This window comes from Ursus maritimus, unplaced genomic scaffold, assembly GCF_017311325.1.
Source record: "Ursus maritimus isolate PB19 unplaced genomic scaffold, ASM1731132v1 scaffold_10, whole genome shotgun sequence".
NCBI classification, from domain to species: Eukaryota; Metazoa; Chordata; class Mammalia; order Carnivora; family Ursidae; genus Ursus; species Ursus maritimus.
The window spans coordinates 6,010,951-6,024,393 of NW_024423344.1; the positions used below are offsets into that span (position 1 = coordinate 6,010,951).

Genomic DNA, 13,443 nt, shown 5'->3' on the forward strand with positions numbered 1-13,443 from the left:
AACAAAAAACTTGCGCAGCGCCAGCCTCGTAGTCCTGCCGTTTGGCGGCCTAGTCGGGAGGATTGTCACAGGGTTGTGAGGTCCCCAGAATCCACGATGGTTCACACAGTGTCTCTACCGAGTGGGGTCTGGCTGGGTGAAAAGGCCCGGGATTTCACGCCGAGTCCTAGCAGTGAGGTAGTCTGAGGCACAGAACGAATGAACGACATTGTGGCTTTTTCTGGGGTTGCAGAAAAAGACAATAGAAAATTTTAAGGAGGACAGTTACAAGATTATCTCTGATAATTCAGATTCCATTGCAGGATACACAGTTTTGGACATTCCACTGCTTTAATGATTTGGTGGTATTTTAAACGAGCTCACGTCTTTGTACTTAATGGAACCCTATCCTTTGTTACTGTAGTTTCTTGTTTTAAATACGTGTTGCGTCATTTATTGGCGATAATTTTGAACAGTATGTGCAAATTAGTATATGAGTGTTGTAATGACTCACATTATCTTCTACTTACATTGAAAAATGTAGGTAGCGTATTTATCGTTTTTGTGCAACCTGCAAAACCACCACTTCAGGCGGTGACGAAATATAGCTAGCAAAGGTCCAGAAAGAGACCATTAAAATAGTTAAAGGTCATTTTCATGGTGAGAGATTTAATGTTTAGAACTCAATCTTTTTAAGGTAAAAGTGGAGGAGTTCATTACATCAAGAAGTGTGCATAGAAAGTGTTACAGGCTATCTCCTGAAGCTTGAGGGATGTGATTGTAGATTAAAAAGGCAAAAATATCTTCGTTGCATTAAAAAGCGGCAGGGGTGGGGGTCGGGTACAGACTACATAGGCAAGTAAAAAATCTGGGAATGTACCTTAATACCGCCTTTTCTCTCTGCACCCTTAATCAGCCAGGCCTGATAATTTTAATTATTCAGTTTCCATTTGCTTCACTTCCAGTGCCATCACCCTGTTGCAAGCTCTTGTCATTCATGGAACAAATATTTACTGAACACCCTCCTGTATAATAGACTCTGTTTTAGATGGTGAGATAAATAAGGGTCCTACTCTCCTGAAGCTTACATTCTTATAAAAATACTTAGGATTTCTTTCAGGTTTTCACCCAGTAACCCTTCTGGTATTTGATGAAAACTGTTCCCATCATCTACTTAGATTAGTTCAATGGAATCGCAATTCCTGTCTCAAAAATCTACTTTGGAAAAAAAAAACCTTTTTACCACATTATAGTCAGAGTCATTTTTTTTAAAATCCCATTGCCTTCCTTTAATGATTTTTCATTATCCTTGGAATGAGGTAAAAATAAATCTTACCGTGATCCACAAGACCCAAATAATCTGGAACCTCCTCAGACTCATCCTAAGCCCATCTCCTCATTTCAGTTTGTTCCAATTTAGTGATACAGACCTACCATGAAAAAAATTATTTCATTATAGGTACAGGCAAAGAAATAACTGAAACAGAGTTTCAAAGAAAGCTATTTATCCTTAATTTATGTGATGCACTTTGATATTTTCTCTTCTGTTGCATTTCATTTTTTTAAAATGCTAGTTGTGATCTGTTAAATTGATTTTATACTAATGGATCCTAATCTTAGTTTGAAAAATACTGCTGTAGCAACTTGGGCATTATCTCAGTTCTTCAGGTGGGATTGGCCAAACCCTTTCCCACTTGGGGGCAGTTCTCTCTGATTGGAATTCCCCTACCACCTCCTGCCTCATATGCCAAGCTAGTGCCTACTTTTGGGACTCAAATGTCGACATCTCCACAGAGGCCTTTTTAGATCTGTAAGTGTAGAGGATGTTTCCATCTTCTTAGTACTCTGTAACATAACATTTATCACAGTTGTAATCAGTTCATTGTGTTTTTGTTGACTTGTTTATTTTCTGATCCCAGCAATAGAATGGAAGCTCCGTGACAGCAAAGACCTTTTCATACTGGTTGTTGTATTTTTTTTTCCCCTGGTAGACATGGTGGAGCTCAGTACACATTTTTTGAATGAATGATTGAATAATCTGGAAATTTACTGAAGGCAGGATCTGAGTCTTATTTACCACTCCATCCTCAATTCCTGTGACAGTTCCTGGTACATGAAGAGGGCTTTAATAAATATTTGTTGAATGACTGAGTAAAGGAATTATTAGTTATCAGCTAGAAACATGTACACAGTCTTTAGAAGGGCTTAGGTAAGGGGTACCTGGCTGATTCAGTAAGAACTGCATGAAACTCTTGATCTTGGGATGGTGAATTCAAGCCCCACACTGTGTATAGAGATTACTTAAATAAAATTAAAACAAAACAAAACAAAAACCTCTAAAGTTTTTTAGAGTTTTAGGGTTTAGATAAATGAATGAAAGGAGAAACAGTCTAACATTTGTTTGGTGGAGTATTGGTTTGGAGACCTGACTTCCCCTAGTGCCTTCTGGTGACTTAGTCTCTTTAGGTAAATCATTTTAGCGAAGTTACTCTCCAAGTCTCAGTTCCCACATCTGGAAAGGGGTTTACCTCACAGAGTTGTTGAATGAGGTAAAGCATGTAAAGTACTTGGCATCATATCTGACACTTGGTAAGTGCTCAATAAATGTTACTTTCTGAGTCCACATTAGGGCATGCTGGAGAAGTTAAAACAGTATTCCTGACCTGTTGGAGGCAACTTGGCTTTTCTTTAACATATCCTGATGAGTCATTGGCAGATAATAGTGGGTTGAGACAAAACGTGGTCCTTTCTGGGGTGGTTTTTGTTAAACTAAGTAAATTTCTCTGCGGCAGAGAAATTTCTCTTTTGCTTTTCTGAGTAAGAAGATATCACTTTGATGTGTTTCTTTGGTAATGTTTTCATATTTAATTATGAAACACTTCATTGTGTCTTCAGTTATTTTAAGTTGTCAAGAAATTTTAAATATTTTAATTGTCTAAAAATACATAATTTCACTGTACATCTTTTGTATGTTTATGGAGTAGCAGTAAAATCAAATGGCATCACTGAATTATTTGGGAGGGAGGAGAGCATAATAACCATTTTCTTAATTTGAGGTCAAAATTTGCCAATAATTGTTTATTAAAATACCTTTTTAATTCAGTCGATTAAATGTTTAAAGATTTGTGCTTTGTTCTTGAGACTTTGCAACCCTGTTCTGCCAACCCTCTGTACTTCACACACCTGTGCTCCTAGAGATCGTTTTAAAATCAGTGATAAACTAAGACACAGGGCACACTCCCTTTTTTCCCCCTACTTGGTGTTGATGGCTGATTTCAAGTTCTGTTCCCCTCACAGTGATTGGCTGGCATAATACCTTGTATATAATGTGTTTAGTTGAATTTATTAAGTTCCTAATGATGACAGTAGTAGCAGCATTTATTAAGTGAAGTTAATTCACCATGCATAATCTTTTAATCTTTTGCAAAAAGTCTGTCAAGTTATTCCCATTTTGCACATGAGGAAATAGAGGATCAAAAGAGCTAAGTTATGTCACACAAGTCCCAAGGATACTGGGGAGCTGGTACTGGAACCCAGCCATAAGACTGCTGCCTCCTTAAATTGAAATGTCCCAGACTTTCAAGCTTTTTAAAACTGACCTTGGCTTCTCTTAACGGTGATTGTGTCTGGAAGGGCAGGCAGACGGAATGAGGATACCTATATAGGATAAATGGTAGCTCCCATTATGTTATGTGTTAACATCTCTCTTAACTCTCCTACACAGTTTTTGGAGTGTCAAGTTGTCAGGATTTTTTGTTTATTTGTATATTTGCTTTCCCACTATAGATAGCAAATATGAGCCCCTGAGTTTTGATAAGAATAGCTGAAAGTTGTGAACTTTGTTCACATCACTTGCTATTATCAGCTGTTCTTTTTAAGCTTTCAAAAACTCTGAAGAGGATTTCTGCTGATGAAAACATAATCTGGATAGAGGGTAATTTTGCCTTGTATTTTACTCTTGCCAGGTTATGTTTAGTCCTTTTCCTCTTCCCATCCCTACCCCAGTTCTTACTGCTGTTTTGGTGGCAAGAAAACTAACTGCATCTTCTTCTTCCTGCCCAACTCCATGATTATGGTGATATAGCAACAGAGAGGTGGCAAAGACAACTTAGAATAACTTTTTTATTTCTGAGTATGTTTTATTTTTCTTTATATTAGTAGTAGTTGGGGAAGAACAAATGATTTAGAAGTGTAAACTATACATGAGTCATTCAAGAGGAAAATGATCCACATTCATAGGGTTTCTCTATGGCCATTTTAAAATATGCTAGCTTTCAATAAAACTTATAAAAGCAGAGTATGTGTTACTGTTAATGATTACTTGGGATCTGAAATCTTTTGTATGTGACATATTTTTGAAGAGAACAGGAAAATATTTGAATTTGGTTGGTTAAAAATAGTTCCTTTTGTAGTCTGGCAATATATTGAGTATGTTAAATGAAAGAAGATACTTAACCTTGAAGAGTTAATTTTTATTTTTCTTAAGGAAATACTGGCTCTAGTAGACTTTATTTTGTGTTTTTTATAAACAAGCAACCCTTCTGTGGGGCTCAATTTTGGAACTCTTGGAAGCACTGCAACTCCTGCAACTACATCTGCTCCTTCAGCTGGTTTTGGAACTGGGCTCTTTGGATCAAAACCTACCACTGGGTTCACTCTAGGAGGAACAAATACAGGTAAGGATGATTGTCACATTTGCAGGGAGTAGGTATGGGATATTCTGTTTCAAGTTCTGTTCTGTATCTTTTCCCTTTACAGGGATTGTCATTGGTGGCAGACCTGAAAAATGGTAAATAGTAAGATGAAAAAATATATAGGGATATGGAATTAAGGGCCAGTGATAGGCCCAACATTCTTTATGATCTATTTTAGTGTAAAGGAAAACACACATTTAGGGGCGCTTGGGTGGCTCAGTTGGTTGAGGGTCTCACTCTTGATTTCCGCTCAGGTCATGATCTCATGGTTGTGGAATGAGCTCTGCTTTGGGCTTCAGGCTCCTTGGAAAGTCGGCTTGAGAGTCTCTCTCTCTTCTCCCTATCCCTCTGCTGTGCCCCCCATACACTCAAACTTTCTCTCAAAAATTAATAAATCAATCTTAAAAAAAAAAGGGGGAAGGAAAACACATTTAAAGAAATAAAGTCTCTTTTTAAATAACTTTTTTTAATATACTTGACACATAGAAGATATACTTCTTTAAAGAATTAATTTAATTTTTATATTGGATTATATAATGCAGTGTGTTACCTTGGTGAAGATAAGTCAAGTTTACCAATTTGGATATTTATTAATTTAGCATATGTGGGACGGTCAGAATCCTATCTTGCTATAACATTATAATTTACCTTCTTAAGAGATGTTTTAAGTTTTTGTATAATTAAAACAGTTGTTTCGATGGGGAAGGGGCTAGAGGTCAAGGTTTCTGGTAGACATTTCAATAATAAAAAGCTGTTTGTTTTTTAATACTTAACAGATATTTGGTTATTATTAAGTTAAAAATATGTTTCACTGGTGCTGCCATTTAAAAACTTTACTTCTTTATTTACTCTATTCTCTCCATTCAGGGCCTCTTGGTCTCTGTTACCACTTTTTGCATTGACCTTCCAGCTTTGATTGCAACTTTTCACAGCCACACATAGAAAATGTAAGAACTGCAGGAGTAAATATGAGAGCAGCCAGTGAGCTTCTGAGACAATTCTCTGTGCCAGTGTTTGCTTGGAGTAGCTTTTTTTGTCCTTGCCTAATGTTGCTATAAGCAGTAGTTGTTTGCATTTATAAATCTTATTCCCTAATTTATCAAATTCTATACAGCCTGTAATATGAAAACCAGTGCTATAGGAAGAACGTTTGTATTAGTGGTTATGGTGGAAGATACTGGTTGTTGTAGTATCACACCCTGAGGATGACTTCAAGTCCTGCCCTTGTGATAAACCCCCCAAAATGTCATCTTCCATTGATGATTAAATTTTATTTCTCTTTTTGTCCCCGGGAATAGCAACAACCATAACTACAGGATTAACTCTGGGTAAGAATTTTTGAGGAAAGACCCCAGATCTGTGGTTTTCTACTTTTCTCTTTCTTAATATCTCACAGAGCTGGGGTATGGAAGGAAGCATGTAAGGAACCTAATACAGATCGCCAGCACCGACTCATTACAGGACCTTTCAGTATTGGAGTTTTTAAAAAAGTCAATGACTTTTTAATTCAGAAAAAACACCTTAAATACAGAAATGGTTTTTCTGTGGAGATTTATTTCACATTGTATTTTGTAGTTGTTTGAATCCTCTTAGTGAAAAAAAGCAACAAACTATAGGCCAGAAGTCTTGGAATTAAACCCTGCTTGTACCTCCAAATCATTGTGAGGTCTCAGGTAGTCATGTAGTATCTGACAGCTTTTAGTTATCTATAAAACCAGTGTATTGGACTAAAAAGTTTTTGGATTTCCTTCCATCTCAAAAACATCATAGTCTCTGTAGTGATATGCTAAAGGGAATGTGAGTAAGTAGGATGGCAGTTAATAATGTCCAAGGAAATGAATGAATGAAAGGACAGTGAGGAAACTCAGTTAAATTTATTAATTTAAAATAAAAATTGAAATTAAAGAGTGGTGGACTTTGTTCATTTGGATGCTACTCACCTGTTATCAGCAGAAAGTGTAACACATCTGTTTGCTACCAGAGTTTTGGACAGGATTGGCTTCAAGGGCAAACAGTTGGATTCTCTTATTTTCTGAGATTGTAGAACCCATACAGGATTTCAAAGCACTGTACTCTGGCAGGAATTTCTGGTTGTGGTAAGGGCAGTCCGAAGTTCAATTTCTGGCAGCTGCTTCTCTTAGCGCCTCGAGGAGAAGCCAAAATACAGGTCGTTATGTATTTCTTTATTTAATGTTTTTGATCAGCTACTACTTCCTAACTCTGTGGCCTTAGGTACACATAATGCTTTGAACATTTAGCATTAGCTGTTGGTGTGGTGATGGTACAGGTGGTGAGGATGGTACTGATGATGCCAAGAACTGCTGAGTACATGAGTAAGGCATTCAGTGGGTTATGAGGTGAAGGTGACTGGCAGGAATAGTAATATGTTCTTGTGTGATCTGGTAAATACTCTAACAAGTATGAAAGGCACCAAGGAAGGCAGAGGAAGATAAGAGTGGGAGTTTATATTGGGGGCAGGAAACATCATTCCTGATGGAGGAGTGGAAAGGCCCAGTCATAAGGGGATCCAGAGAAATAGGAAGAGTACTTGGTTCTTGGAGTTTAGGATTCAGAAGTGTGAATGATAGGGAGAGGGGGTGTGAGGAGCAGGTTGGGACTAGATAGGAAAGGTGGTTGTGTGCCATGCCTTTCGACTCTATGGTGTAGAGATAGTATAGAACTAATAAGAACCTTCAGTCAGGGAGAATCACTGGGGTATTATTTTTTGTTGGTGTTCTCTCTCATTTTTAAGTAACCGAAATAATTCCAAGAATAGATTAAAGTTTAGAAGGACCAATAGCACAGAAACAAATTAAGAGGTTATTATAATTATACTTGAGAGGGAGATGACCTGAACTAAGGGTTTTGAGGATGCTTGTAATCCAGGGCTATTTCTGCAGTAGAATCAACAGGATTTGTGACTAGTGGAGTGCAGGAGAGAGAAGGGATGTCAGGGGTGATTATGGTTTCTGGCTTGAGCAACTGAGTGGACCACGGCTGGGGATTTAGGAAAGTTTTTTTTTGTATAGGGAGATGAAGAGGTGCAAAGGGAAAGGACATCCAGGTAGAGGTAACCAGTGGAGACTCTGGTAGGTGTGGATTTAGACCCATGTTCCTCTAGTTGAAATTCTGCAGTTGGAAAGTATGGGAGCAGGCCTGGAGCCATAAGCAGTATCATATAAGAAGTGAACAGAGGAAGGAGATGGACAAAAGCAGACTGAAAGGAGTAGCAGAAGCAGACAGAAACACAAAAGGAAGAGGAAGCAGTAGAGAATGGTGGTTTAGCCTTGGAGGGGAGGGATATTTTTCTGCTGAGTATAAAGGAAAGGAAGGGTAAATGCTCTTTTAGGTAAATCCAGGGGTCGAACTGAAATTGGATTTCAATATTACCACATTGATTGGACTTTATTTTGCTTTTCCTAAATCATAGCGTCCTCTTTTAAGTATCCGCCATGATTTGGTTCCAACTTGTATATTTTCCTTTTTCATACATATCCAAGTATCCTTCTATCTACAAAAGTAGGATCACAAACTTTTAGGGATCCTGATTGAAACTGGTATGGTACATACACAGTTATGGTAAAATAGGATTTGTTTTTTTGTTTGTTTGTTTGACACAGGAACGCCAGCCACTACATCTGCGTCTACAACAGGTTTCAGTTTAGGATTCACTAAACCTGCCGCATCTGCCACACCATTTGCTCTCCCTATTACTTCTACCTCAGCTAGTGGTCTTACTCTTTCGTCTGCTCTGACATCAACTCCAGCAGGTAAGGCAGAATGGAAAAAGTCATGTTTTGTGGTTGAATTTTATTTTGTTTTTGGCTAGTGAATATAGGTATCCACCTTTATTAAAGATAACTTTGGTTTTGGAAAGTTTTTATTTTAATCACTCGGGGGGGGCGGCGCCTGAGTGGCTCAGTTGTTTAAGCATCTGACTCTTGATCTTAGCTCGGGTCTTGATCTCAGGGTTGTGAGTTCAAGCCCCACATTGGGCTCCCTACCCCGTGAGAAACCAACTTTAAAACAAACAAACAAACACTTAATCACTCAGCAGTTTTGACCTACTAAATTGCTGATTTTTGAAGAAGATCATCATTGGGCTTTAAAGCAGCAGGGGCCATCCTAGAAGTTGATCTCTACAGAGCATAGCAGGGACAGGGTGAGAGGTAACATGTAAAACTATTAATATCCACTTTGTTTTCAAGGAGCATTTTGGTGACAAGGAAGGATAAGAGTTTGCATAAACCTTGCCTGGCTTAGGAGTCATTCCATTTTGAAGGCGGAGTTGGTGTCCTGGGTTGAAAACTCTATTACTGTCTGGAATCAGTTACTTGATACCATTCTAGTATTACCCAAAACTCTTATTTCTGTCACTAGCGTTTGCTTTAAGGTACTATTTCTCTTTATTCTTAAGTACATATAGTTTTATCTTTAGCGAGTAGTTTTCCCTAAGAGTGAATTTTATCACGGACATGAGGGGGTTTGTTTTTGGTGGAAGTGTTTTGTATTTTTTTCTGGTGTTCTTAGAAGTGATGTTTCCTTGTGAAGCCTTACAGTTTCACTTCTTACAGCATCTACAGGATTTACCCTCAATAATTTGGGTGGAACAACAGCCACAACTACCACCGCATCAACAAGCCTTTCCTTAGGGGGAGCCTTAGCTGGTTTGGGAGGTTCGCTTTTCCAGAGTTCAAATACAGCGACATCAGGTAATTGATTGTATTCATTTTCCGGAATAATAAATATTTATATTTAAATTTACTTTATCTGTATTTTGACCTTTTGAACAGACCACATTGTCTCCTTAACCTGTATGGTTTTTGTTTAGTATGAAAACTGAATAAAAAGTAATGTTTTTCGTACATAATTAGACATCTTAGCCATATTGTAGAAGTAAATTTTTCTGTTTCTCAATATTGACCGACTAGATCAAGAAGCAAAGAAGAGCCTGTTTAAGGAGCCTGTAAACTATTGTAGAGAAACTTACCTTTTTAATAAATGGCAGTTGCATAGTCTTGGGTCATTTAGTATCTAAGTCCATTGTAAAACAACTTAAACTTTTAAGCCCTGGTTTTAAGAATGGCTTTCCATTACAGACATCAGGAGAGGGTATTAGCATGCTTTGAAGGCAGTTTTAGAACACAGGTATTAAATTTATGATAGTCAGGCGAAATACTAAATTATCAATTCACTTGGCAGAGAATACTTAATATTTTCTGTCTTGGATTGATTTTTCATTTCATGCTTATTTTGAAATTAGCCTCATGTTAGGGATTCTACAGATGTTTTGAATATTGGGAATGAATAATAGAGGAAATATGATACTATATGTAATGTAATATAATAATATAACGTAGGAGTGAGAAAAGCTTTCCGCTGATTTGAAAACATTGTATAATTATCTCACATAGCAATAAAACATCAAGAATTTCTCTTTAACAATTTATGCATTAGGAAAAACATGTTTTTCAACATTGAAACATGTTGAAATCACAGAATTTCTAATAATGCATATGTTCATTTATAATGGCTATTTAATTTCAGAAGTTTTACTGAAGACATCATATGTGTCTAATACCTGGTTATGTGGGAGAGAGGAAGGAGTATGACCTGGTGTTTTCTATTAAAGTTAAATGGTTCTTCCATGTACTCTATTCAGATACTAAATTTAATGAAGAAACTCCAGGTCAGTGGAATGGGAAAAAAACAGTTGGTGAAGATAATCTGTAAAAATATGTAGCATTCAAGTTTGCAGTGATCTTTCAAATACTTATTTTTGTCACTATTGTCTAACCTTGTAGCTGTTCAAAATGTCTCCTAATAACCAAATCACTGGATGACTGTAACATTTCTTTGCAGGATAAGTAAACATCTCTCCCAAAGATTCCTGTTAGAGCAAAACACAAAAATAACAGAAAAGGGAGGTGGAGGATTGTTTTTGTGTCTTGCTAATGAGTTTTTAGGCCTGTTCTAATTTTTTTGAGACTCTAGATACAGGTCAGTGCTTGATTTATGGTTATGCTAACCTAAAGATGCCATTGATATTTTTAAAAATGGACATTTATTTAGCTATATTTCACACATTGCCAGTATTTAAATGCAGTTTTCAGTTATCCCATGCTCTTATCCAGTATATCCTACTGTTTCCTCTGCTTTTAAAGTAAATAGCATCTGTCCAAAAAGAACCACAGTGTGTCGGCTTGGAAATGCATGGACTTCGATAATTTACCAGTGCATGGTCTTTAAAATTTTTCTACTTGATTCACAAGCATACATTAATGACTTAAGGTTAATTATAGTTTAGCCCCTTCAATTCCTTTTGTGTGAGGTAGGATTTAAATAAATGAAGTCTACTTCTTTCATTAAGGTTTTGTTAAAAAAGCTTAGGAGTTTGAAATTTTGATGATGTTTGAACTGTAAGGCTTCCAACTCTTAGTTCTTTAAATTTCATTAATAGTAAAACTATTTGCTTTATGTTATACTGAAATCTTATAAATCATTACTAGGTTATTTTATTTATTTATTTTATTTATCTTTCACTAGCTTTGTTGAGGTATAATTGAGAAGTAAAATTGTAAGATATTTAAGGTGTAGAGCATGATGATTTCATATATACATGCACATTATAAATGCCCATGAAGTTAATTAACACATCCAATATTAGATTATTTTAAAAGTATACAATTCCAAAGCATGACTGGAAGACAAGAAGTATTCACCTAAAATATACAAACTAAAACTGCTTTTTTAGGAGGGTTTAAAAAACAAATAGTATGTTCACATTTATTGAATTAACAGATACACTCTGACTTTTTTAGTAAAGAAAAATTGATAGACCCGTAATACAGAGAACTGATGGTTGCCAGAAAGGGTAGGGAGGACAGGCAAAATGGACGAAGGGGAGGGGGGTGGTATAGGCTTCCAGTCATGGAATGAGTAAGTCACAGGGATGAAAAGTATAGCCTAGGGAATATAATCAGTGGTATTGTAATACGGTTGTATGGTGACAGATGGGGTAGTGACACTTACGGTGAACATAGCATAATGCGTAGACTTGTTAAATCACTGTTGTATACTAATGTGACATTGTGTGTCAACTACACTTAAAAAAAATTACCTAAAAAGTAAAGAAGTTAAAATTATATCATCCAAACTACATATACCATTGACTCCCAGCTCTAGACTTATTCCTTGTCATTTGCTTAAATCAAGTATGAAGAAAAATGGGATCCAACTTAAAAGCATTTGAGAGCTTTGGTCATTAAGGGAAAATCATTATAAAGAGTTTCAGTGAACTTTGTAAATTATATTTGGCTTATTTGTAGGACTTGGACAGAATGCTTTAGGCTTGACTTTGGGAACCACAGCAGCAACTTCAACTGCAGGCAATGAAGGCCTTGGTGGTATAGATTTTAGTAGCTCATCAGATAAAAAGAGTAAGTAATGTTATGTTCTAACAGTAACTTAAATTCCTATGTCAGGAACATTTTTAGTTATATATTCACTAGTAAAATTTTTACTTTTAAATTTGTTTGCTTTATATTTCACAAATTTTGTGTGTACTGTGTGTTTAAGATTTTATTTTTGTAGAAAACTGAGTTTTGTATGTGCATATGTCTTATGTAGCTATTTTAATGTGTGTATTAATATATATTCTTAAGTTGGGATCATGCATGCATATACAGTGTACAAGTTGACCCTTGAACAACATGCTTTGAACTGTTTAGGTCCACTTACAGTGGATTTTTTCCAGTAAATAACAGTGGAGTACTGTAAATGTGTTTTCCTTACGATTTCCTTATGATTTCCTTAATAACATTTTATTGTAAGAATGCAATATTTAGTACATAGTGTGTGTTAATTGACTCTTTATAGTGTCAGTAAAATTTCTGGTCAGCAGTAAGCTATGAGTCAAAAATTAGGGGAGTCAAAAATTTAGGGAGTCAAAAATTATGTGCAGATTTTCAACTGCCTGGGGGGTTGGGACCCTAATCCCTGCATTGTTCAAAGGTCAACTGTACTACTTTGTAACCTGTTCATTCTCATGTATTATATCACAAGTATTTGTCAGTTCAGTAATTCTTTAGGAATATTTTACTGCTGCTTTAATATCACCTTTATGAATCAGTGTATCATTAGTCAACCATCATTCTATTATTAATGTTTGTTTTCAGTTCTTTTATTCTGGGAAGTATCAACATATTGAGCATCTTTATAGGGAGAGGCAACATAGTATTGTAGTTTAAGGGTGTAGACTTGAGCTGAAATTGTCTGGCTTCAAATCTCCCCAACTATTTACAAGCTTAGTGACCTTATTAAGGTTACTTATCCCTCTTTGTTTTAGTTTCTTTATCTGTAAAGTGGGGGAAAAGAACAGTGTTGGTCTGAGGATTACTATTTATAAAACTTCAGCAGAGCCAGGCACATAGTAAATGCTGTCTAGGTGTTTCCTTTTATTATAAATTTTCATTCATAGTTTTGGTTATTTTTTTTAAACAAATACCTAGAAAATTAAATCATTGGCTTAAAGAGAAGGAGAGTTTTGGAGACTCTTGGTATATATTGTGAAATTACTTTCCAGAAAGGTTTTACCAATTTATTTCCCACCAGCTAATATGAAAATGCCCTTCTCTCTGCGCTCTTGCCATGCTGAATATTCTTTTTAAAAATTGCCAATCCAGATTCATTTTGAAAAGTGTTTTAGTTTTGTTGATTCCCTGTGCATGATTTTTTGTTTTGTCTTGCAATGTCTCTTCTGCCTCTGATG

At 36.2% G+C, this 13,443-nt stretch overlaps 1 protein-coding gene across 1 annotated transcript in view; it reads left to right on the forward strand.

Annotated features, from left to right (window-relative positions):
- NUP58 (nucleoporin 58) overlaps window positions 1–13,443 on the forward strand; it is a 39,022-nt gene that overhangs the window by 405 nt on the left and 25,174 nt on the right. Inside the window, exons 2-5 of the mRNA XM_040621660.1 lie at window positions 4,513–4,655; window positions 8,294–8,443; window positions 9,248–9,385; window positions 12,002–12,112. Of these exons, the coding sequence (XP_040477594.1) occupies window positions 4,513–4,655; window positions 8,294–8,443; window positions 9,248–9,385; window positions 12,002–12,112 (542 nt within the window). The remainder of the gene's footprint in view (window positions 1–4,512; window positions 4,656–8,293; window positions 8,444–9,247; window positions 9,386–12,001; window positions 12,113–13,443) is intronic.